Source organism: Amborella trichopoda, chromosome 5 (genome assembly GCF_054954075.1).
Source record: "Amborella trichopoda isolate Santa Cruz 75 chromosome 5, AtrichopodaSantaCruz75HAP2 v2.0, whole genome shotgun sequence".
NCBI lineage: Eukaryota > Viridiplantae > Streptophyta > Magnoliopsida > Amborellales > Amborellaceae > Amborella > Amborella trichopoda.
The window spans coordinates 11865685-11893050 of record NC_142340.1 but is presented as its reverse complement, the minus strand read 5'-3'; the positions used below and the strand labels follow the sequence as shown (position 1 = coordinate 11893050).

The window sequence follows — 27366 nt, the reverse complement described above, 5'->3', positions numbered from 1 at the left end:
AGATTGTGTGGGAGATTGATAAGGATGGTGTTTTCTCGGTAAAGTGGATGTACCAGCTTCTATTTCATGATAGGTAGCGCTGGTCAAGACCTGAATTAGCTATCATTTGGAGGGCCATTACCCCTGAAAGTGCAAGGATTTTTATGATTGATTGTTCAAAATAAGGTGTTCACAATTGATAGCCTTATTAAGAGGGGGAAAATCCTGCCTAATATTTGTCTGATGTGTAATAATGATAGGGAATCAGGTGATCGTCTTTTTATGCATTGTTCTTTTACCTATCGCATATGGAGGAGATTCTTTACTCGGTTTGGATTTGCAAAGGTGATTCCTTCTAGTGTTAGAGGTATATTGCTGAATTTATCTTTTAATTTGCTTAGATTAAGAGCTATCATTTAGCAAATCTCTAGAGGAGTTATTTTATGGGAAATTTGGAAAGAAATAAATAGACGAGTGTTTGATGGGATATGTTTTACCTTTTGAGGTCGTTTGGGATAAGATTTTACATGGCATTTGGCAATAGCTTTCAATTACTAAATTTGGCCAAGATATTTTGGAAGTAGATGTTAGGAGAAATTTAAAACCGTTATTTCAATTGGGCTTTTTTAAATGTAGACCTAAAGGAAGGTGGATGCCCCCGTCTATGGGGGTTTTAAAACTGAACTTTGACGGCAGCTCTTTAGGTAATCCGGGTCCAACAGGATTTGGGGTTGTGCTTAGAGATTAGCAGGGGACCGTTGTTTTCTCCTATGCTTGTCTTTTAGGGGTGCATATTACTAATTATGCTGAATTATTAGCTGTTTTTTTTATTTACGTATTTTTATGGAAAGAAATTTGGGTCATTATTGTGTCCTTGAAAGAGAGTCTTTGAATGTCATCAAATGGTGTAAGGGAGAGCAGAAGTTGTCGTGGGAATTCAAATATTTATTACTTCAAATTATTGACCTTGCTCAGCCTTTCTTTTTCTCTTTTGTTCATGTTTATGGGGAAGCTAATGTTCTGGCTGATTCCCTAGTGAGAAGGGGCTCTCTCCTTTCTGATATTCTTGTATTTGACTATGTAATCTCATTTTAGTTTAATAAAGTAGTAGAAGTTCTATCAAAAAAAAATTTTATTCAATAGCCTTAAAATATACTTTTATCTTTTATTATAAAATTTAAAGCTTAAAAAATAGTGTAGATCAAGCAAATTTATAAAAACTTGAAAATTGATGATAAAAAATGCCTTACAAGATACACTATTTCCAAAACTCGAAATCCATATATTTATCATGTTCATGCATCTTGATATCAAGAGGATCAATTTGAGGATACTTGTGCGTCAAAACAACCTCAGAAGTTTTTTAGGTAAGCTCTAGTTTGATTGTTTAGAGCCTCGGCTTTATATAAACTGCTTCTTCCTTTTGTTTTTATAAAGCCTACGCCTTACAAAAACGCAATCCATTAATTAATGTCTTATCCTGTGTATGGTTCCGAACTGAAATCAACTATCAAGAATCAATCACACCTGGTCATAATGCTCATCATCATCACCATCACCATCATGAATCTTTCTGCAACTTAGGGCTCCAATCTCTCTCTACGTTTTCTCTCTCATGGCTTCTCACTCATCCCCTTCACAGGATGGAGGGGGCTCCTGTATCTCCAATGGCGAGACCACCGTCTTTTCTGATTACCTGCAGCAAACCACTCCTGACCTTGTTGCCCTAACTAAGCTCAGTGAATGCCTCGACTCTCTCTTCCACTCTTCTGATCTAGGGTTTTGTGCCGATGCCCGAATTATTGCTGGGAAACGAGAGATTCCAGTTCATCGGTGCGTACTTGCCTGTCGTAGTCCCTTTCTTCAGAAAGCTTTTGCGGAGAATTCAGGGAAGGAGAGGTTTGAGATTGGTGAGTTGGCTAAGGATTTTGAGGTTGGGCCTGATGCTTTAATGGTGGTGCTTGGTTATATTTACAGTGGAAAGGTGGGGGTGCTTCCTCAAGGAGTTTGTGTTTGTGCTGATGAGGAATGTTCTCACCATGGTTGTAGGCCTGCTGTTGATTTCGCAGTGGAAGTTTTGTATGCTTCATTCATTTTTCAGATCAATGAGTTGGTTTCACTTTTCCAGGTATTTCTGCTTCTTGTTGGTCCAACCGACTTTTTTTTTTGTTTTTTAATTTTCTTTTCGCCCCATTTTCTTGTTCTCGTACTTTTCATGGGTTTGCTAGTTTGCGTGTTTTCTATTCTATTGGTTTTTACTAGAAAAAAAAAATGTTGTTGGTTTTTTCAATCCTCTGCAAGCTGGGTAGATCACTGTAATTTTTTCTTTTCAAATTTCTGGATGAATTGATGATAGCATCTTTATGGGCTAAAAAATTGGGAATTCAATTGTTGTTGATGGACTTTCAGAAGGAATCATAGCTGCATCTAGTTTTGGAATGGGTGTGATGTGATTGTCATTGGAAAATTTATTGCCACAGCGAATTTCATGAGAACTTCACTTCAGTGTGCATAGCATATGTGATTCCTAGTCCTTCCTTTCCTCACTGTTGGTATGTTGTTTACATATTTCACTATTGGTACAGGTTCGTTGACTTTTAAAGCATGAAACTCACTTCACTGTACATAGCATATGTGATTCCTAGTCGTTCCTTCCTCACTGTTGGTATGTTGTTTATATGTTTTACTATTGGTACAGGTTATTTGACTTTTATACCAACAAACGATGAATTTAGAAACTTAGTCCCTTATGCTGAAAGTATAGAGTAGACCATGAAAATCAAGCTTGTTTAGATATGTTGGAATTGCACGATTGGTATTCTCATTGCTCACCTCTGAATATCTCCTGTTGGGGTCTTTTTGTGTTGGATTGAGATTTGGGTGCATTTTTCTATATGGTCGGATATGAAACAACGAGCATCTAGCCTCAACATGGGCTAGAAGCAGGTTCCCTAACACGAGATCATCCTATCTGGGCTGAAAATGAGATGCAGCTGCGCTCTATAGCCAGGGCATGCAACCGTCACGTCACCCATGATCCCACGAGTCATGATGGGCATTGGATGGCAAACCCATATCAAATACCAATGCTCCTCATGCTCTTGGTGAATATGGAAGGAAGACATATCTGACTATTTGATGACCTTCAAATTAGCACCAGAATACATGTGAGGTTAGACCCTACAAACTTGTGGTTGGCAAAAGCAAACTTAAAATAGCATATATAAGAGCAAAATAATGGCATTATAGGTCCATTATCGGGACCAATATAGCTCTAAGAATAAATACAAGATTTAGACTGAACAATTATTGATGAGTAAGTCTCATTCTTAATTGACTAATTTCCCCAATACTTTATAGCAAAGTTTGGCGGTATCCAGCTATTCATTAGTAAGTCCCACTTTGCTCCCCACTTATTCAGAAAAATAGGTTTAACCCCAATTCATGAATTGAACCATTTATTAACATTGTTATGGAGCATCCAATTGTGCTGATGCTATTATGTTCCGAGAAAAACCTGACATACCCTTGTTCATGGTACACTCTTAGACACTTTAGGTTCACTATATGTAGACCTGGGCCAATGGTGAGTTACAGGTGCATGCAAGCTAGTGTGTGTCATAAACAAGTCCTATAAGGACTTGCTGGGAGCAGGGAAGGGGGACAAAGTTATGCTAACCAGTCACCCATACTGCGCTGCCCCCCCACGCTAAACGAGCTGAACCTGAATAGACACTATATGTGCCTTATATCCCATGTTTGGAGGGAAGAATAAGGGTTAAATCACGATTCCAAATAGGATATGGAGTTGAAACTCTTCCAACATATCATCCAATGGATTAATCTTTCTTGGATCCTGAACGCTAAAATTTCCTACGGTTTTATCATCAGCTAAAAATGCTGATAATCTCATTATACAATGGAATTATGATGGCTCTTTTTGTTAGGATCGCCATCGTGATTTCTCCAACTGATATGTTTTAAATAGAGTCATTTTTTTGTGGGTTGCATGTTTTGCAATCGAAGCAAATATATAGTGAACTCCCTTAGAGATGTGTTAGGTCATGATCCATTGATCATATAATATTCGAGTAAAACTCCTTTTTGTCCTAATACTATTCAACTGAATGTTTACATCAAAAAATCTTGGAAAACTACATTTGAGTAACATAATTGAGATGGTTCAAAGCTATATACAAGTCCAGAGTCGCTAAAACATCCTCAAATGCAAAAACACAAAGTTACGCGCATTGGTATGGGTAATTGTGTCTAACACGCCAATTAAAGAGGGAAGTATGTTACTGTCCACAGGATCATGGTAACATTATAGTCATTGGGCTCATTGCTGTACCATCAGTGGGATATGGTGATGGAGGGAGAGTGTGTCCCACCAAAAAGGCCACTAATTCACTTCTATGTTCTTATCTCCCTTCATCCGACTGATTGGATTGTGATAATCTCGATGACAGTACTGTTACCATGGTCACATCGGTGATATTATGCTTTCCCATTTATGAATGTCTCCTTACACATTTACACATCTCAAATCTTTAAACTAGTTCATCAAGTAGAGGAGAAATAGTTTTTCCACCAACTGTTTGTGTCTGTTTATGGTAATAACTGTGGGAACAAATCCACATCGTGCCCAAATGGAGTGATATTGGGCAGCTTGACCATAGCATCAAGTACTCTATTAGAGTGAGACACATCATTAGAAACATTATCAATTGCCACAAGATTGTCTCCATGAAGTTGGTGGATGGTGAAATCATTTTTTTTGTAAACATTGTATTAATAAGAATAGTATATATGTTAGTTGCACTCAAAACTAAAGGCAAACTGGGACGTATATCACACAGATTTCTTTTTCTTTTTTTGAGAAATATATCACACAGATTTCATCAAGACGGTGAATCTGTATTTCACATAATGCAAACATGCCTTATGTTGTATTATATCTCTAGTTAGTTGTATGGGACCTGGCTCAATATTCTGCCTTTGAGTTGGACTTGGATTCTTGCAGTTTTCTTGCAAAAAAATAAGTGAATTTTTAAAGTTCATGCATTCTCTATTGGTAATCTGAACACATTTGGGCATACATATGCTGTCAAAATGAGAATATGGTAAGTGTACATGGTGTGGCCATATGTTGGGTATTTGTGAATATATCAGATAATGAAGTGAATAATAGTTAAGTAAGATGTGCTGGGTAACTAAACAAACTAATTCACTGCCCAAACTGCATAAGAAGCAATTGGCTTGGATTCATGATATAATATGCCTAGGGGCACGATTAATATGAAGACCTCTAAAAAGTAAAAAACGTGATTCATCCTTCAACTAAACTGTTTCTTTAGAATACGCATGAGTCCTTTTTTTCTTTTTGTCCTTTTTGAGATCAACCAAAATTATGCATACGGTAGAGTTTGTCAGCGCCCCATATTAGAAAAATGAATGCGGTGGGTGCAATGCTCTGTTGTTAGATAGAAATGAAAAGAGCTTAAAGGATCCTGCCATCTTCATGGAGGATGGAGCAGCATTTTGTTGGGTCATTCCATTTTAAATGGTTTGGAAGACATTTCCTGAAACCCACCCATAGACCACAATGAAAGTTCTACAGCTATTTCATACTAATGAATAAAAGGGTCCCAAAACTTATCTTTAGTTACGATGAAATAATGAGACTGTGCTCATGATTAAATTGTTGTCAACATCTTCAAATATGCCAATCTTAATCATGATTTGGCAAAATAATACTAAGGAGTTGCTTCCTTGGGAAATACGAAACGTTGGGGTTGGTTGTCGCTGCTCAAATCCCTTTAAGCTATGATCCTATGATACACATACTTCCGTACACTTAACCAGTGACTTAAAAATCGCTGATCCGACCCAAATTTGCTGGAGTCAATCGAGGATTGATACGTGGGTGATTCTGATTCGAGGAATCCCAGAGTGCCTCTATTCTCCTTTTTTTTTTTGTGGAAGCTCTTTTTTAATTGTGGCCTAGTCTGACTGAGGAATCAAGCGAGTTGGACTGGGAAAATCAGGTCGGGCCCCTGGCAATTCAGGGCCCTATTTTGTTGTTTCAATCATTGCACTTAACGAGGTCTCATACTGTGTCAACACTGACTCTAGTACTGGATACTCCTAGGGTACTTGTAAATATAAATTAAAATAACTATGAACAATATAGTAGAGATGGTATATATAGTTAGATATACATCAATAGGTTGGATGCATTTACTTATATATTATATAAGCTACAACATATACTTATCACTGTATCAGGATCATAGTTGCCAAAAATCTTGGTTCCATGAGTAAGCAGAACCCAATTCCACCACAACTTGGAATCAAATATCCTCTACTTTGGGGCCAATTTTCACTAACACATTTTTGGTTCATATACATTGGTGTGTGGACATCCAAGTTTTATGACTTACAAACATTTTGAATACCATGCTTTCCTACATATTTTACAATTCACAACTTTACACTCCTTGTGAATCGTGATGTATATCTAGTTTCAAAGTAAGGCAACAAAAGAGAGGATAAGGAGAGAGAAACAAGAAGATGGAAGGAGATACAAAAGTTAGTCGTGTTATGGTTCTATTGAGGAATGCCATTACACTTAACTTCCTTGGATCTAGTTCATTTGGTCTTGTCTACCTCCTGAAGGACTTCTATTACTTGAGTGTTGGTCAACCAAATCAAGCCACTCATAGGATTGCCCCATGGGTGATGGAATAACATGTATGCGTGGAAATATGAGGTCTCTCTCATGTATATATCTTTGAGCCCCAGGCACTATTTGATAGAAGAGAGCTATTGGAAATTATATATGGCAATGTCTTTTCTTTTTCTTGCTTTGCAAAGGAGAGCTTAACTATCACGGCATTAGTTTTTTGGAAGCCATCTATCCCAACATTCTTATATTAATCATCAATTGATGTTCGAGTGGGAGTCCCACAATCCAACTGATTGGTGCCAAAAATGAGGACGTGTGCATGGTAGGCAGACCAACGTAGGTATGGTGTGCAATTTTTGTAATAGACTCACATGATTAATTTTTTATTCTGATTCTTGCTTAAGTAACTATTTTTATCACCCTCCATTCCATTGTTAACATGAAATTGAGGACTTAGGTATTATATCATTATATTGGATTTCTATTATCACTATGTGAGATCATACTCCAATGACAAGAAAATGTTAAAGAGAATTTCAATGATATGAATTTTGTTTACATTAATACTGGGTTTGTGAATTTGGAAAAAGTTAAACATATTGTTCAATGGAATTTGCTCCCAAATTACAACACAGTTGATAAGTGACCTTCAGGAACCTCGATCCTTATCATGGAGGAAAGTGATCCTATTTGGTAAAGAATTTGCTCATGTGTAGATATAGAACGTGCTCCCTAAAAGTCAGGGATCTTGATCCCTTTACTCGACCATGTACGGACCTGATTCCCATTAACCATGGACTTCAAGCCTACCTCACTCCTGCTTCGAATCCCGGAGCTCTTGTCGCTGCCATTCCCGGTAACTATGATCAGGATACTTTGTAGCTGATTTGTATTCTGGATTTTGAGAAATGCAGTTATGTTCCTTCTCCTTGATCCATCCGTGTATCGGTGTATCCATATCCATATCAGGGCATCTTATCCCTTAAGCATGTCATCTCAAAAATCATTTAGCCGAGGAGCTTTTTTGAGTCCATAGGTTGCCTTCTTAAGTATGCATATCCATTAAAGGTTTGTTGAGTAGCCGCGTGCTGCATAAAAGATATCTTCATGTAAATCATCTTTACGAAATGCATTCTTAACATCCATGTGATGGAGCACCTATCTTTGAATTGCAGCAACTGGCAATAAAACACTTTAGTGTTATGAGCTTTCCCACTTGAGCAATGTGTTCTGGTAATCTATGTCTTAATCATAGATATAACCTTTGGCAACAAAGCATACCTCTGTTGACTGAGTGAGCTAATTGTCAAGGTCTTTACCTTATACTTCCACATGCACACAGTGGGTCCTACATCTCAAACATGAAACTCGCTTCACAAATGATAACACTTAAATGTTTCTAGCTTTCCTTGTATTGTTTTTCTCAAACAGTCATACTTGCATGGCCATCTTTACAAGTGCAAGGGGTCATGAACAAAAGTAAACAAAACCAAGAGTGTAGGTTGCTATTCAAATGAAGATCCAAAACAAAAATCAATTGTGGGGACCATAGCACAAGTTTAGAGAGAACAAAATAGAACTAGAATGCATAGAGGATGTTGCCTGATGTAGCTATCCAGACATTCAATTGTGGTAGTCGATGAGGTAAAATCCCTGGAGTAAGTAAATCCTTCAATTGGAGTTCGATGTACTGAACTGAGTTCTCTTCTATTATATGTTTCACTGGGATGTCTTCTTGCTCAATATTGTAAAACATTTGATGCTAACTTCTTCACACTTCTAACATTCAAGCACACATTTTGGGTTGTCTCATTGGCAGTGTTTAGAAAGTGAGGAGGGTGAAAAGGAGTGTTATTGTTAGAGAGGAAAAAATTCAGTAAGGTAATAATGCCCTCAGGAAATTAGCACGGTGAATTAATCTGTATCATCCAACTTTAGGAGTATAGCAACTGTATCCCTTTTACTTAGTAACATATTGCAAGAATGCACATATACGAAGATAGTCCTAAAGTTCAGAAGTGAAATGATGCAGACACAAAGGAAAATCAGTCATCAATAATCTGACGTTCTACTCGTAAGATCTTTGACTAGAGTAAGACCTAACATGAAACATTGGCTGGCAGGTTTCTATTTTCTAGGTTGGCACCACTTAGGGCAGCTTCAACCAAAACTCAAAGCCGATGATGACTGAGGGAAAGTTTTGATAGTTGATGTGAAATGTTGCTCTAGGGTCCCACTGCAGAGCACTATATGAGAATACTACCCTTGGAATGATGAATACTCATGCAAGAAAATGGGCAGTTTGGGGGTGTTGGCACCTATCTGCTACATAAGGCAAGGATAACACCTACAAGTAAGCTTCTAAGCAGTTCACATTATAGTTTAAACTATCTTTTTCAGGGTAATGGGTGCTACAACATGAGATCTAGAGTTCCAATCCTACCGGATCCCAAGTTAACATTAAAATAATAAGATTTCCTTTTTCAAGGTCACCCACATGATAGATGCACTCCTATTATGGAATTGAATTCTCTAGGAAGAAATGGAAAAATCTTAACCTAATAATAATGGTCAGTAGCACAGGCCATGGGAAAAGCAAATGCCTGGACCATTGCACTTATGTTCTTTGGTTTGAATCATATGTGTATGTGAATGTGTGTGAGTGCATGCATGGAATTTGTGTTGATTACCACGCTAATATTGACAGAGATATTGCATTTACAAATGCACGAGCATAAGTTTTTAGTAATATAACCTGTTTACTAAGTTTACTTTGCAGTGTCTCTCTTATGCAAAATGTGTTTACTCTCACTTGCAGCCACCTTTAACCTCTTCATTGCTTTTTATTTCAGCGACATCTGCTTGAGATTCTGGACAAGGTGGCAATAGATGATATATTGGTAATTCTATCTGTTGCAACCATTTGCGATAAAGCAAGTGAGAGGTTGCTGCTCAAGTGCAAAGAAATTGTGGTGAACTCTGACCTAGATATTACTTCTTTTGAGAAGGCATTGCCCATTGCTGTTGTTAAAGAAATCACAGATTTACGGAGTGCGCTGGGCCTTGTAGGGCCAGGAGGAGGTGATGGATTTCCGGATAAACATGTGAAAAGAATACATCGCGCCCTCGATTCTGATGATGTTGAATTAGTTAGGATGTTACTTAAGGAGGAGCACTCTAATCTCGATGATGCTTATGCACTCCATTATGCAGTTGCATATTGTGATTCAAAGACCACGATAGATCTTCTAGATCTTGGACTGGCTGATGTAAATCATAGGAACCAAAGAGGATACACCGTCCTTCATATTGCTGCAATGCGCAGAGAACCTAAAATCATTGTGTCTCTTCTAACAAAAGGAGCACGGCCATCAGATCTAACATCTGATGGAAGAAAAGCACTTCATATATCAAAAAGGCTCACCAAGTTCATCGATTTTTCTAGGTCTACAGAAGAAGCAGAACCTACTCCTAAGGAAAGGTTATGCATTGAGATATTGGAGCAAGCAGAGAGGAGGGATCCTTTACCTGGGGAAGCTTCTGTTTCTCTTGCTATTGCTGGTGACGATCTGCGTAGGAGCTTGATATACCTTGAAACTAGAGGTACGCCAGGCCTTCAATCGAACTCTGACATGTTTTATGTCATCTCTATTGCTATTTATCAAATAGAAGTCACTTTCTTTTCACTGTTTTCCTCTTCTTGGACATTAAAAAATAATAGGCATGGTTCTGGCTCCTCACGTCCTATTAAGGTGAACTTGAGTTCTTTTCTTTAGATAATATGCATGGTTCTGGCTCCTCAAACCCAAGCGAATTATATATACTTATCGGTTGTGTAATAGGGATTTACTTTTATTTGGCTTCTTTGTGTGATAATTTATTGTTTAATTGCTAAATTTGTGCTTCTATTGAATTTTGCGGAGGCAGTTTATTAATGTTACTTGTGAACTTAATATTGTTATTGTTGGTTTTTAGTGGGCGCTTTTGTGGATTGCTGTGCATGTTTTGTTCACTTACAAAATCAATCTTCCGAGGAAAGCTAAGTTTGGCAATAACTGGAATTGGGATTGGGATTGGGAATGGGATTGGGTGCGAGGGATCATGAAATGCTAGAAGATCCCTATGGTAGGGAATGCCATCCATACAATGCACATGTTGGCGATGGAGATCCCCAAATGTTAGGGATCGAGATTCCAACCTTTTGGGGATCTTGATCTCAACCTTTTGGGATTTTGATCCCAACTTTTTGGGGATCTTGCTACCTAAAGTGTGTAACAATCTAGGATTATATATACTCTTTGAAGTAGGGATCTCATTATTTACAATAAGCCAGCAATGCAACTATATTAAAGGTATAGTTGTGTTGCTAGTTGTCTATAAATAAAGAAAATCATCCATTTGGTTATTGTCTTGCTCTTTAAGGTGGGATTGAGATCCTTAACAGCAAGAGTCGGGATCCCTAACAGTGGGGATCGAAATCCCAAAAATTAAACATCGAGATCCCTGAGAGATCCATTTCGAGAGTGATAGAATTGAGATCCTAGAAGGGATCTCCTATCAAAGTAGGAGATCCCAGTAACTATGATCAAAACTTTGTTACAAGTTGAATTGTAGCCGTCTAGGATGATTTGGACGTAAACATTCTTTGGGCCCTAATATTTCAAGTTAGAAGTCCTCTGCATGCTGTATGTTGTTTGCGTGGTGCATGTTCTTCACAGACAACATAATTTTGATTAATGAGATCCGCAGTGGTGTCAACACAAAGTTAGAACTTGGGAGGGATGCTCTAGAATCTAAATGTTTGAAACTTAGCTGGACTAAGACAGAGTATATGGAATGCAAGTTTAGTAATAATACGAGTAGAGACAATGAAGCAATTAAGATTGACAGCCAAGAAATACTAAAAAAAGCGCACTTTCGATATCTTGGGTTGATAATCTAGGTAAATGGAGGGATTGAGGAAGATATCACATATAGATTTAAGGTTCGGTGGGTGAAGTGGAGATGTGCAACCAGAGTTTTATGTGAAGTTGAAGTGGAAGTTCTATAGGAAAGCTATGAGACCGGTTTTGCTTCATGGGGTAGAATTTTTGGCAGTCAAGAAACAACATATCCATAGGATGAGTGTAGCTAAGATGAGAATGTTGAAATCGATGAGTGGCAAGACAAGAAGGGATAGAATTCAAAATGAATACATTAGGGAAAACTTATGTGGGACTCCAATAGGTGATAAGATGAGAGAAAGTAGACTTAGAGGGTTGTCCATGTGCTATGCAGAGCCAGTATAACACTTATTAAGAGGTACAAGTTGATTTAATTGGAAGGCTCAAAAAGGGCAAGGGGTAGGCCCAAAAGGACATGGTTGTAAGTAGTGGTTTAAAAAACGGATCGGTGCCCCTGATCGGGCACCCCAAAAACCCATCCGGATCAGTGAATTAGCGATCCGGATTGGGAATTGGACGAATCGGTCTGAATAATCTTAAAAAAAATCCAAAAAAATTATTAAAATTCATTATAAATGTTGTTTTTTAGGAATCCAATAAGAAACGGGGGTACTACATTATTAACTTTCATTTTTTTCATCAATATGTGAATATTGAGATGTTCTTTTCCTGTATGAACTTATGTTAACCATTAAATTTACATCGCACAAAAGAAAAATCATAGAATTATCATGGATGAAGTATATAATCATACATGGATTACAACAAAGAATGGATTAAATCGATGAAAAAATGGCCACCAAAATCTCAAATTGGCAGAAAGCCCTAATCCGCTAAAAAAAAAAAACCAGATTATTACAACCTACTAGCTATAATCCAAAATTATTACAACCTAATTAACTATAATATTATATACTGAAATTGAAATTGTTGGTTTACATTTTATAATTATTTTATTATAAAAATAATAACAAATGCAAAATAGCGTATAATATTATTTAATTTAAAATATATTATTAACCACTGTAAGAAAAAATATTACATTGCATAATTTATAATGCAAATAAATTAATAAATAAAATAAACGATTTGGTTATCAATGTAGAAATTATTAGAATGCGTACCAATTTTCGAAATAACACTTTAGTTTTTCAAAAATCTAATTTTTTAAGTTTCAAAAATCAATTATTTTTAGGTTTCTAGAATAATCGATGCTCAAATGCGTGCTTGAAAAGCATGATACTTGTTGTATTACTTTTATTTATTTATTGACAATAAATACTTGTTGTATTACCTTTTATTTTTTTTTGACAAGAAAAATAAGAAGACGGTGTTGCCCAGGTAACTTTTATTTTTTTGTCAAGGTAACTTTTATTTTTGTGCCATAACTTTTATTTTTTTTGTCAAGGTAACTTTTATTTTATTTTTTTGACAAAAAATTATTTTTTTGTTAAGGTAACTTTTATTTTTTTTGTCATAACTTTTATTTTTTTGTCAAGGTAACTTTTATTTTTTTGCCATAACTTTTATTTTTTTGTCAAGGTAACTTTTTTTTGTCAAGGTAACTTTTATTTTTTTGTCAAGATAACTTTTATTTATTTTTTTTGACAAAAATTTATTTTTTTGTCAACGTAATTTTTTATTTTTTGTTCTAAATTTTATTTTTTTGTCAAGGTAAATTTTATTTTTTTGTCAAGGTAACTTTTATTTTTTTTGACAAAAAATTATTTTTTTGTAAAGGTAACTTTTCTTTTTTTGTCATAACTGTTATTTTTTTGTCAATGTAACGTTTATTTTTTTGCTATAACTTTTATTTTTTTTGACAAAAATTTATTTTTTTGTCAAGGTAATTTTTATTTTTTTGTCATAACTTTTATTTTTTTGTCAAGGTAACTTTTATTTATTTTTTGACAAAAGCTAAAAAGATGGTGGCTGTCCAGGTTTGAACTAGGAACTTCTTGAGAGGGAAAGGGACGTGATAACCGACTACACCACGCACCAATAGTTGTCTTACCTTTTATAATAAAAATATATATTACATTACATTTTCAAGTCTAAGTACCTTACTAAAATCCCACATACAAAAACCTAAACAAGTTTGACGTCAATAAAATAGTCCTCGGTAGCACGTTTTACCACGTGCGTGAAAAAGGCCAACAGTCTGCCACATGTGGTGACGCTTGTACAATGACCCATTTTTAAAGAAATCGCCCGACTCGCCCGTTTAGTGACGTCATAAACTGTGTCGTGACATCAAAATCGCCCCACTCGCCCAGTTCCTTTCTAAACACGGGTGGTTTCTTGTTTTAAGCTAGAATCGACACGGGTGACCGATTCTAGTGTCGAATCACCCGAGTCCATGCTGACTCGACGATTTTTAAACCACTGGTTGAAAGTAATGAGAAAAATAGGGGGGCTTAGGGCTTCACTGAGGGTATGGTCATTAATAGAGTAGAATAGCAAATCAGGATTCGTATAACCAACTTTTAGTAGTTGGGAAAAGGCTCTGATGATGATGATGATTTTAGGATACATGTCCATGAACTGTATGATGCTGGCATGAGGAGGACCTACGTAATTGGCATGTCAATACATGCCAGAGGTTTGAATGTAGAGTGAATTATCATATTTGTTTTTGGCATCTGATATAGGAAGATTGTTGGTGTTCCCTCAAATATGTGATTGTCACAAGTGTTTTATTGATGGACAACTGCCATAGAGCTGGAATGGATATTATTCATGTAACTCGTTAGATCTCTAGATCCTAGAGGCAAAATCTTTGTTGGATGACATATATACCTTTGAATGCATTGAGCTATGTTTTTTCCCATTCAGTGTAACCTGAATGTGGCCTTTATTTTTACAATGGCTGCAATCATGTATGTTTCTAAGTGCTCAGAGCAGCTAAATAAGTGACTTGGTGTCCAAGTGATCGGCTGTGAATGATGTTGTTGATGATGTCAATGTAAATGTTTCCAATAATTGTTATCTTTTATTAATGCATTTTTATATATAGTTGCATGGCTGCTTTTATGTGCACTGCTCATTGTTTTTTCACTAAGCTGCACTGTTCATTGTTCTAAACTATTGAGTTGACTCTTTATCCGCACTGTATGCTTGGAGTAGTTCTGAATTCTATTGAAAATACACAGATGGACTATTTAATTGCATTGCCTGCACCATACGTAGCTCAATGGAAAATAGAAGACCCAATATTCATCATCAATGATAGGACTCTTTCAGCTGTAGTTTCTTCCTCTTTCTTTCAGTAAGATTTTTGGTGATGTGTTAAGTATGCTCTTAAGATGTTTTTTATGATGCAGTTGGTCTGGCAAAGTTTCTGTACCCAATGGAAGCACAAGTTGCAATGGAGATTGCACAGGTGGAGGGTACATTGGAGTTACCTTTGGCTGCTATCTCCAAGTTCACATCAAGGGAGCAGATGATGACAGCTGTGGACTTGAATGACTCTCCTTTCAAGATCAAGGATGAGTACCTATCTAGAATGAAAGCCCTCTCTAGAACAGGTAACACTAGTGGCCATTGTGTTATGTACTCTCCTACTTTTGGTCTAGGGTTCGAGTATGGTATGCTTCTAGATTTCAACCGAACAATTGTTTTCTGGTCAGATACATTGTTTTGAAAGAAGGAATGAGTAGGTTGGAAATGATTCTACGATAGATAGCAACCGTACCTTGCCCATCTCTACTGATGGGGGGTATTTGAGATGGGACCTGGTGTTCTATTGGCTTGCTCGGATGCCAAGATGAAACTTCTTGGTTAAAAGTGAAAAAACAGCAGTGTTTTAAAATGCGGCTGCATTAAACGCTATGCGCCACTCAGCGCATCGCACTTTCCCGCATATGCGGTTTGGAGAGATGAACCCTCATCAGAGCCACATCCCTCCGCATCAGAGCCGCATCCCGCATCAGGTCGCATAATCTGTCCGCCATTTTTTTGAAAATTGTACCCCTCGGTTAGGGGCAACAAGGTCATTTTGACCTTTGAAAATGGGGGGAAAGGGTTTGGAGGGGTATTAAACCATCCAAACAACATTTTTCAGCCACATCCGTGGCTTTTATTGGATTGATTGAATAAGAAAAAAAATTTAGGCAGAAATTTTATTTGTTGAAGTTCTTCGATTTGTAATACAAGATACTACAAACTAAAAGTCCATGAAGATTTTTTTTTTTTTGGAGAAGTTAACAGTTGTATTGCTAAAAGAGAAAAGTTACAAATTGAAGAACTTTTCCTAGTACTTTTCAAATAAAATTTGTAACTTTAAAGAGTTTCATGGACTAATACAATAAAGTTACAAATTAATGAGTTTATAAATGTATTGATCTTCATAAATGCTCTGATATCGGAAAGTTACAACATTTTTATAAATTTATAAACTTTATAAAAAGTATACAAATCGAGTCGAAGAACTTCATGGGCTCTTTACAAGATTAAAAAGTTTATAAAATTTGTAACTTTAAAGTTTTTGGTTGCAGATTTGTGCTTATGGTTATTGATTGTTGAATGTTTTATAACGTTAGTTTCAAGTTTCTTGTTTTTAGTTTCTATTAGGGGATGGTGGATGTTAAATCTCCGACAGCTAATACTTTTGAAGTTAATGAATAATCTAAATACCTACTATCGCATATATCACCTCCATTTATTTTTTTTTGCATTAACCTATTTTATTAGATTTTTTTATTGTTATTGACCGCATCGCCGCGTCAGCCCCCCCCAATGCTTTTGGCTGCAACCCGCATTTTAAAACACTGAAAAACAGTCCTCCCAACCTCAGCTCAACCCTGCCATCTGGCTTCCCTATCTCTCTCTCTCACACACATAGGGGAAAAAGGAAGAAGCAGACGAAGAGGGGGGAGGGGGCATGATTTGGGAGGGTTTGAAGTTTTGGGAGTCTGAGATCCGGCTCTTCTCTGTCACTGCAGGAAAACTGTGTAATCATTTAAAAAGCAGCCCTTCTCCAATTTTCTAGTGTCACAGTCAGAACAGTAAAGTTCTGCAATTTCAATGATTCTACCTGATCATTCCTACCCGATATAAAAATAGTCTTGATGTGTTTTTTGCTGTTGATTGAGATTCAAGAGAATCCTGCTGTGATAAATTCTTTTGTTGTCGAAGTTGTGAGAAATTATTATTATATGAAAGAAGTAAAAAAAACATGCATATCCTTTCTTTGTTTCACATCGCTTTTCTCCACATGACAACCAATAATTAAAATATATTTAACATAGAGGACTATAAATAGGAGGTAACATTAAATGTATTGTGGGACTTGAAAGAGGAGATAAACTTGTCTCCTGAATGCTTCATCCTCCCTCCCCCCAACAAAAAAAAAAAAAAACCTCGTTGCTGCCCTGGCAACTGTACTGATGAAGTTATATGTGGCTAGAAATGAGGCAGGCTGGTGAAGGTATTATGAGAGATATGACCATTCAAAACCATGCTAAATTCCCAAATTCTTCCGTTTTTTACTTCATTTTTTGCTAATGTGGTTTTGAATATACTTGGAAGGGTCGGTCTGCAAGTACCATAACCCTTCAATGCTACATCCCAAAGCACATAGAATTCCATTAGAAATTTGGCTCTTCAACATGGCTCTCTAGTTGATCTATTTTGGTGTTAGCCAAGGACGACACTTTACACTCTCAGTTAAGTGTTTAGTGGAAACATCAATATGCGGCACTATGGGCCTTTTTTTTATATATTATATATTTAAGTATGTGGCAATTTCAATTATCCTAACTAGAAAACACACAAAGTAACCTCTGGCAATTGTTTTTCCAAAAAGGAGGTGATAAGTGCTGCAATTATTACATTGCCCATTGTGAAAGTATAATATGTAGTAATTATAAATGTCCTTTTTTGTGATTTTTGGATAATATGTGATTTGGATCTTGGACATTTGTTTGCCTTTTATGCCTTGACAAAGCCAAGAGGAGATCCCATAGATTGTAGTATTCATAAGGTTCGGTTATAAATCTAAGAAGTGATGGTGATGACATTGTTTGACCAGTTGAGCTGGGTAAGCGCTTCTTTCCTCGTTGTTCAGCTGAGCTGAACAAGATTATGAATGATGCGGATGTTTGGGAGCTTGCTTTCCTTGGGAAAGGTACAAGCGAGGAGCAGACTAAGAAGAGGAAGCGATACGTAGAGGTCCAAGAGATGCTCCGAATGGCCTTCAACAAGGACAAGGAGGAAAATAAATCTGCCATGTCTTCATGCTCTTCATCTTTGTCCATTGATGGAGGCATGGTCTTCAACATTGCCAAGCTATGATTGACTTTCTCTGGTCGTTTGATACCCCTCCCCTTATTAGTGGAGGTGCTGTAACAAAGATTGTTGTACACTAGTGTGTGTGTGTGCACGTTTGGGCATCTCCGTGTGTGCGCATGAGAGAGAGAGAGAGAGAGAGAGAGAGAGATGTTTTTGGGGGGGAGGGGGGGGAAGAGAAGTTGAGCTTCGGTACAAGATTGGGTTTCGAGAATTTTGTCAAGGTTATCATGGGAAAGCGATGCACGGAGTACTATTTTGTGTAGCTCGAAGGTGTGCTTTAATGTACAACTTGCAACTGTGTATGTTAACCTCAACCGATGTAGGTTTTTATTTTTTTAATTTTTTTTTTGTTTACTTGTATTTTGTTAGTAGGATCAGCCAGCATGAGAGTTTATGTACATATGTTGAGACTTTCTGCCTTTGTGATATATATAATGTTATTCAGGATTGGTATTCCAATCTAAGCCAGGTGCATGCACATAGTATATTAGGCCATGCTTTTTAGTTGGGGGACAAATAGCTACATTTTCTTAATCCATTAAAGAGAGGCTATGAACTTTAAAAATAAATGAATAAATTTTCCTTACATTATGAAATTTTCATACCGAATTTTTGTTCTAAAAGGTAAAAAGAAAAAACAAAATTATGTACTTATTTTTAAATGTTGGTTTGCCTTAAAAATATATGTTCTATTGAAAAATATAACCTCATAGGAAAACTTAAATTTGGATGATAAAAGAAAAAATAGTTTTTTTGTTTTTTTTTTGCTTGTTTTAAATATTCCTCATTTGCTATGTTTTATTTTTATAGTTTTCTGATATTTTTCTTGAAGATCTTCCCTGAGAATCTAGAGTTTTGAAAAGCTCTTTAGAAATTTCTTTGTAAGGGGTTGTCAAAACAAGATTGCTATTCTCAGTTGTACAAGCTGGGAGCATATTTATGAAATTGCTTACAAAGAGATAATTTATCTTTTGTACGGTGGAGTCACATTCATTTTCACTAATCAAATCAAATTGGATGGCTTGAGATGAGTCATAAAGTTCGAGAAATTTTTAATTTTTTTTGGAATTTTCTATTTAAAACTCTTCCAAAAGATAAATGGTCTCTTTGTTCTTTGGGCAAAGACGTGTCTCATCTTCAAACAATAAGCCCATTCGTGGCTCTAATATAAACCCTAGGGAACACGTTTTGCTGCAAGGGGATGCAATTCCTCGAATTGTTCAAATCTTGGATTTCATGTGAGGGAAAAGTTTAGCCCGTGTTCTAGATATACGTTGTTTTGTAGAGCATTTAATTTGAACCCAATTTATCGACAATTTGGCTCACTTACTTGTAAAAGTGTGGTTTGTATAAGATTGCAATCTTATTTTGTATAAGATTGCAATCTTACTTGTAGAAGTAGTAGAAGTAAGATTGTGATGGTTTACAATGTTTATTTTAGATTACTTCAACATTACTTATACACAAAGTTGTTGCAATCTCATTTAAACTTTTTCCATTTGTAAAACTGAGGATTTGTCAATTTCATTATATTTTGGAGTTGTAAATGAGTTGTTATTTTTCTCCCTTTTTAGATTTATATCATTGTATTGACTTTCAAGTTGCAAGGGTAAATATCTTCTTTTTCATTTTTTTCATATCATTGTAATGTAAATTTAATTTTCTTCTTATTGGACAAATTTTTTTTTTTTTTTTTTGTGAACTTGGATTATTTTTTAATGTCAATTTTTATTTTGTTAGTACCTATTGCTTCTTAGCACAGGGATTTTCATATATATATATATATATATACTATGTCAACTTTCTCCAAATTGAGTGAGAGGGAGAGGGAGATGCCCTAGGCTCAGTAGTGTCAACCACAGTTACCAAGTATCCAATTGAAACAAGAATTTTTCAAAAAAGTCTTTGATTTTTTTGATAAATTAAGTAAACAAGCCTTTCAAGAGATCTTAAAAAAAATCAACATTCGATATAAATCTATATTTTATTTGTTCTCAAAAATAACTTTTCAAAAAAAAAAACTTCTTCCCTTTTAACTTTATTTAAACTTCTTCTCTTCATTGATTTAATAGATTTAATTGGTTTAGAGATAAAGCAGGACTCAATTAAGAATCTCTCTTTAACAAAAAATTCCATAATTATCAACATGTTCCCTTAAAAGAAGTGAATTAAAAATAAAAAAAAAAATACAACGAGACCATTTACTTTTGATATGAGGTGGTCACAATTAATCTTGATTATTGAACATGAAATTGGGTAGTTGTATTTATTTCATTGATTAGGCTCAAAGTTCAAAATAAATTTTCTTGAACTTTATGACATATTCAAGTTATCAGATTTCACATTGGATGGTTATAAGTAATTGTGACCTTCTTTATACCAAAGGTAGATGGTCTCATTGCATACGATCCCTAAAAATATTACAATTTTCCAAAAAAAAAAAATTATCAATTTCATAAAATAGGAGGTAGAGTAAGAGAGAGAATATTCAATGAAAAATCTTTTTTTTCTCTAAATAGGAGGTAGAGTAAGAGAGAGAATATTCAATGAAAAATCTTTTTTTTTCTCTAAACCCAAAGTATTATTATAAGGAGTGAGAAAGAGATATAGTAATCTTTAGGAAACTACAAATTCAGTGTGAGATTCAAATATTTAGATTTACTTTAACATTTTGCTATTTTCTTCCTGCGTTCATGAGAAGTTTGATTAATTTTACCTTTTCAAATGTTTTGTTATTTCATTGTTAAGAGAGTGGAGTATGTACTTTTTCAAATATGAATATAAAACAAATAATATACTAGGTGAGTACGCCTCGCCTACTCTATTGTATACAACACATCATTTGAGTTGAACACTATTTACAATTTTTTACTCTCATTTTTTAGTTAATTGCAATCCTATTCTGATTTTTTTTTCTATGATTTTCTTTCTAACAATAACCCCATACTTTGGCTTACAGTTCTTGGCATTTGCTAATATGGTTCTTGTATTTATTATTGCTTAGTATGTACTATTGTTGCATTTTTTTGAAAGTTTATACAAACTTTTTAAGTATTATTCTAATGATACTATATATAAGGACATAATATTATTATTTAATAGCTTTAATGCATCCATATAATAACTGCAAATTATAATCTTATGTCATATCCACATATCCTATTTTTTCACTCTGTTTTTCTTATAGCTAAAATGGAAATATTCATAATTCTTTAACTCACCTAATTTTTTGCCACCATATTTTTTATCCGGTCCAATTTTTTAGAAAATTCATTATCGTTATTTTGATTTGCCTATATATTGTACCCCCGGCTTGCTAACTATGGTGTTGACTATGTCACTTTAGTGTCGATTATGTCTTCATAGAAAAGGAAGATTTTTTTTTTTTTCTCTTTTTGCCTGATTACAAGGTATAAATAATAAATATTTATAACTTACAAATGTTTTTAAGTGTTAACTTGTATGTTCTTTCTCGTCCTTCAGTTAAGTTATTTAAGCATGGAGACTGGCTTGATGCAAACCAGGGGTCACACCCATGAGTGAAAAGCAAATACGACCTGAAGGACAATGATAGTAGAATCAGGCCTCATTTTGGCCATAATATTCTAATAGAGTGCTAATGTTTTATTTCTGATGCTTATAATAAGGTTTAATGGCCACAACAACAATTACTGCCTACAAATCAAGGGTGATTTGTGAGATTAATTTAGATTAGAATGCCAAATAACTGATTAACAGGATTAAACAATTCTTCCAAACATAAGGGTGCTCATCACCATTCATTCTTGGGATAGTATAACTATGGTGCGAAAAACCAAACCCAAAATGCATCTGTATCAAGAATGGATGGTCACAATGTCTAGATTCAACATTGACTCTTTGAAATTGAAGAGCCCAGGCTTGCAGAAGTGGCTAAAATGGCAAAAGATCGAACACTTTGGTCTCATAAGGACCAATGTGTAATATACATTTTTTAAAGGTGATTGAGATTATTTCATTAGTTACTTCTCAAATATTACATTTCAGGCCTTGACACAGAAGGAGAAGAGAGAGGGACACCCAGTTTCGCTGGAGAATCTGCACATAATTACTCTCTAAAACAATGACAAAAAAAAAAAGAAAAAAAAGAAAAAAAAAAAGCATTACTGTTGGAAACTAGATCTGCAATCCTATCAAAAGTGGTATCTGCAATCCTATCCAAAGGGATTTAATCTCATGGAATGAGTTGCTCTCCTTTGGCCTTCAACAATAAAATCTTGAGAGTATAGCTGAGCCGGGCTATAAGGGGCAAGAAAATGACAATTAAGTAGTCACCAACAAAATTTTTCAAATTCCCTCTCCTCCCAGCTAGTCCTAAATTGACCAACGAGCTATGGACCAAATTCAACTTAAGTTTCCTAGAAAGACCGAGCTAGGGTGTTAGGTACCTAATCAATGTAAAAGGAAAGTGTTTATTGTATGTTGGGTTAATATAGAAAGTATATATTGCAACTAATATTTATGGGAAGGCATGATTTAGTTTTTATTGTTGTCGTTTGTAATTTGTCTATAAAAGACAAGTTTGTATATTCATATGAATGAATAATAGACATAAGAAAGGTAAGAGGTACTTGAAAAACTTAAACTACCTAAGATCAAACTTAAACCACCGAAGATCGTACATAGGACTTCTAAAACCTTTACTAGTCCTAAGGTGGAGGGTAAGAGGTACTTGAAAATAAGATCTAACCTGAGAATTGATGAACAACTATCATAGAGTTAGCTTTGGTAAGATAGGACCAATGTGTGATATTATTTTGGGATTGTCTACAAAACGATTATTTATCTTTTGTTCATGAAGGTCACAATCATTCTTGTCTCTTAAATTTCAAAATGGATGGTTGTAAGAGTGTCATTGAATAGACACAATATTCCGAAAAAAACTCTCGAAGTTCATGACTTACCACGAGCCATTCAATTTGACATCTAATGAGTGGTAATGATTGTGACTTCTATATGCAAAAGATAAATGGTCTCTTTTGTAAACAATCCCTATTATTATTATTATTTTTTAGTTAACTTTGGTAAAATGAGGTTGGATTATTTATTTACTTGATTAGTTCAAAGATTTATATAAAATATAAACGCTTGGTTTCTATAAGGTTGCAACCTTAAACAATCCAATTAAAACGCACCTCCAAATTTTATCATAACATGTACTTTTGATGTACAAAATTATTAGGATAATCTCAAAATCTATTTTTATGTCTAATTATAAAATTTTAAACTCTAAAAATGCTTAAAATATATAAACATATGAAAATATTGAAAATAAAAAATCTAAATAATGTGTTACCAGATATACTATTTTTGAGACTCAAAATCTTTTTTTTTCTATATTCATATACATCATTGTCGAGACGACCGATTAGAGGGTTTTTTATTATTAAAACAACCTTTTCCGATAGATTTTTTTAGTGCATCTGTAAAATTCTACATTTAAGGTTGCAACCTTACACAAACTTTTCCAAAAAATATAATAGGTAAGCTATTATTAGCCATTAGATTTGATGCACAATTTGCTTGTTGTTGCACCCTTCATCTGCGTTGCATGAGCAATGAAGGGGCATGTTCCCTTTGCTCTTATAAAAGGGCAATGCCTTTTGCTCTTGAGATTGAACTACATTGGAAGGAAATCTAGCTTACAAGTGATTATTTTCAGTTCACTTGATTCTTCTCGAATTTCGAGATCGGATAATTGATTTAAGGAAAGACTGGCAAAAATCACAACAATGATATCTGTTGATCACATTTAATGCTCCATGAGGTGAAACAACACAGCCTCATTTGCAATAGTCAAAACGACAAGAACCAGCATAAGTGAACAAAATGTACCCTAGCCGCTCCACAAATCCTCGTCAGTCAATCCAAATTTTATAGAGAACTACCAAAATTCAGCTTAATGCAACCATTCAAAGGCGGACACCACCTCCTCCTCAACTTTACGTGCACCAAAGATCAGTCGATAATGGTTTTCAATCTGAGAATAATATCCAACCTTTAAAAATACCGATCCCCTCCTTAGTAAGGAAAAACCAGCTCCACAAATTATTTATAACCATCTTTTGCATCCACCAAATTGAGGAACACTCCTTCAAAGATCTTTTTATTTCTCTCCTTAGATTTTAAAATCTTCCAAACCATCCGACCATCTTAGGCAACCCCGGCAGCTCCATATAGAAAAACATGACCTCCATTCTCTTCATCCTCTTTACACGGCAAAGGACTGTTGACCATAATTTTACCTCTCTTCCTCAAAATATCATCTCTGTTAGTGACCTGCATTGCAAGGCTACCCAAAAAAAAAAAAGCTTGATTCATTTGCAGCATGGGCATCTTCCAAACATGTGTCAACCTGATTGTGTCTCCCTACTTCGATCATGGTAAAAAAACTTGTAAATAGACTTAACCCCAAAAAACAGCCATCCTTTTCTTTATCACCTCATCATCAGAGATATAAACAGGGATGAAAACATGTCGTTCTCCTGTTTTCTCCATTACTAGATTTTCAATTATTAAACAGGGTCCAATGGAACCCGCACCCCATATTTCTTTTCCCAATAAAAAACAAATGAATATTAAGTAAGAATAAATATTCTGTACAAGGGCCCACTGAAAACCAACACCACCCATTTCTTTCCTCTACAAAACGCCAGATAATATTCACAGAGTAAGATATTCCAAGATGTTAATCCCCTGTTAATGAAGAAAAAGGATTTCTATCCTCTGTTTAACTCGCGCAGCTTCGATGGGCCATGTAGAAAGAGAAAATAACAGCAGTCCTAGAGAGAGAAAATTACAGCAGCCATCAGTCCTCCATTCCAGTGGCTGCTCCATCAACCTTTAACAATGAATTGAATCAGAATTGAATCCATCACCACACCTATAAAACACAACCCATGTTTTCCCATCAGACAACCATAAAACCTCCAACTGAACAAAGGGGGAGAGAGAAAGAGTGACAGTTAGAGAGAGATAAAAGGGAAGAGAGAGAGAATGGGGGAGAGAAAGACAGATGGGGGAGGAGAAGGAGAGAGAGAGAAAGTTAGAGGGAGAGAGAGAGAGAGAGGGGGGCGGCATATAAGGAAGGGAAACTGTAAAAACAAAAAACAAAGTAAAACATGTCAAGGATACAGCAACAGACATCCTCTGCCCTCCCCAGCTTCCTACCATCCTCCCTGCGACCTGTAAAAATGAACTGCGTTTGATTCAAATACACACTCGCTCAATCGACTAAGAAACTGAGATGCTTTATCGGTATACATACCACTGTAGGACAGCAATGGAGGAAGCAGAGGCACTGTATAAAAAGCTTCAACGACAAAGAAAACAGAGCAACATTGAGCTCATGGCTTTGGGCCTACAAAACCCATTTGCTCAACTAAGACCTGAACATCATCATCCCAAGTTGAAGATTTCGCCTGCAAATCCTCCACTTCAACCTCTATCTCCGTTCGATCTTCTCTTTCTTCATCATCTGATACAAATCCACCATTGATCAGATCTTCCCAAATAACCTGAGAACCCTGCTCATTGCCAAATCCTAAACCTCCTGTGCCATAAGAACCAGGTACTTGGGTCTTCTGATCGAAAGAGAGAAAGATTGAATCACTGTTCAAACTAGAGAAGAGAACATCGATATCAGTCTCTGCTGTTTCATGGGTTTGAGATGGGTAGTTCACAAAATGAGATGATGGTCCTTCTTCCTGAATATTTTCCACTCTTTCATTGCTTGGAAGCCTCCTCTTCTTGCTTCCTAAACCCCCCAATTCTTTCATTTTCTCTCTCTTCTGAACCAATTGCTGAATAAAAGTCGGGTTCTTCAAGGCTCGGGCTAAGAAAGCCATCATTTGTTGCTGCTTTTGCTCGTTACTCTGCAATCTATCTTCCATGGCCACCAGTTTTGCTCTTGAGGTCTGTTGCAGTTGCCTTAGCTTAACAATCTCTGTCATTAATGTGTGCCGATCCCTCTCTAGCATTTCAAGCTCGCCATCCAATCCGAATTGTCCAAGCTCAACGTAGGCATCGGATGGGTGGTGATGGAGGCTCTGAGAGACTGGTCTCCTCCTCTTTATATTCTTTAGCAAATGCCTCTGTCCACCCAGAAACCCTTCATTCGCGAATTCCCAGCGATCTGGATCCACCTTTTTGAAGCCCTGCAATTCATTGACATCAAAAGAATTTTAGATACAAAGTTATAGAAAAAGAAGAGAGATAAATCTTGCATTATCAGACCCAAAATCTGCAAAAAATCATTATCACTAGCAATTGAAATGTGCCCATAACCTAAATCAAATCCCAATTGTTACAATTCGCATATACTTTTTTATACTAAATTATAGAAAGAGAAGAGAGATCAATTTTGAAGTATCAGACCAAAAATCTGTAGAAAATCATTATCCGTAATGATTGAAATGTGCCCAAACCCTAAAACAAATCCCAATTGTTACAATTCGCAGACACATAGATAATTGACTTCTTGCTCCGACACTTACATTTCAAATCTCAAAATAAGGAAAAAAAGAAAAAAGTAAAGAAGAATTCTGCCTAATTCATAGTAGAAGATTAAATAAAAGAAATACAATAAATCAATTAAATTCATATTTAATTCATAGAAGAAAAAAAAAGAATTATGCCTAAATCATAATAGAAGATTAAATAAAAGAAATACAGTAAATCAATGAGATTCATATATAATTCATTATTGCCATGGTTAGCTTAAAACCGAATGAAATCGAAAACACCAAAAGATCCCTCAAATCAATACTAACAGTAATAAACCCTCACAACTCCTTATAGAAACGATGACATAAAAAAGCCAGAATCACAACTACAAAAATTCCGTTACCAACCATTAGACAAAACCCATTATCAACAACTCAAGCTTTCAACTAAGAATTCTAGAGAGAGAGAAGAGCACCCCGGATGGAAGGAACTCTAGAGATAGAAAGAGGGAAAAATCCATGGGAAATAGTCTGAGAAGTAAAGGTTTTATGAAGAGAAATAGTTGGAGATGCTGTGTAGAGAGAGAGAGAGGACTTACATATGTGTTGAGCTGGCGAACGAAGCTAGAGAAGTTACTGTGCTTGAAGTATTTGGGGAGAAGATGGGTGGAGAACTGGTGCGAGTCCCACACTATGAAGGTGTTTCTCCCTTTCCCCCATGAAACAACGGCATCAGTTGCAGGGTCTTCCACCATGTCATATGTCTTTGTGAGAAAAGGAGGAGGCCCACTGTCATGTAACCCTTCCATTGGCTGAGGCCGAGGACGAATTGTCTCGTGATCAGAAGCCATGGCTTCGAACCCACCATTCTCTTCCTTCACTCTAACACCTTCCATTGATTCCAGGACTTGAAGAGAGAGAGAGAGAAAGAAAGAGAGGAAATTTACCCAAAAAAGATAGTGATCTTAAAGTGAGAATTCAG

The 27366-nt window shown here is 35.8% G+C and overlaps 2 protein-coding genes across 6 annotated transcripts; one reads left to right on the top strand and one right to left on the bottom strand.

Moving 5' to 3' along the window:
• The first annotated feature begins 1552 nt into the window (after positions 1-1552).
• NPR1 (regulatory protein (NPR1)) lies at positions 1553-18365 on the top strand. The gene is made up of 4 exons (XM_006853802.4): positions 1553-2107; positions 9520-10270; positions 14934-15137; positions 17642-18365. The coding sequence occupies exons 1-4, from the start codon at positions 1595-1597 to the stop codon at positions 17902-17904; spliced, it is 1731 nt and encodes a 576-aa protein (XP_006853864.1). The 5' UTR covers positions 1553-1594; the 3' UTR covers positions 17905-18365.
• A 5246-nt stretch (positions 18366-23611) lies between these two features.
• On the bottom strand, positions 23612-27220 carry HSFA2 (heat shock transcription factor A2). Of its 5 annotated transcripts, none has more exons than XM_088867480.1 (4): positions 26984-27220; positions 25208-26096; positions 25085-25138; positions 23612-24823 (listed from the first exon to the last, which is right to left on the bottom strand). In XM_088867480.1, the coding sequence occupies exons 1-2, from the start codon at positions 27191-27193 to the stop codon at positions 25287-25289; spliced, it is 1020 nt and encodes a 339-aa protein (XP_088723606.1). In that variant the 5' UTR covers positions 27194-27220; the 3' UTR covers positions 23612-24823; positions 25085-25138; positions 25208-25286. The 5 variants fall into 5 exon arrangements, with proteins under 5 accessions (XP_088723606.1, XP_088723605.1, XP_088723604.1 ...); XM_088867479.1 differs by having other exon boundaries at positions 25085-25125; XM_088867478.1 differs by having other exon boundaries at positions 23612-25138.
• Between the last annotated feature and the right edge of the window lie 146 nt (positions 27221-27366).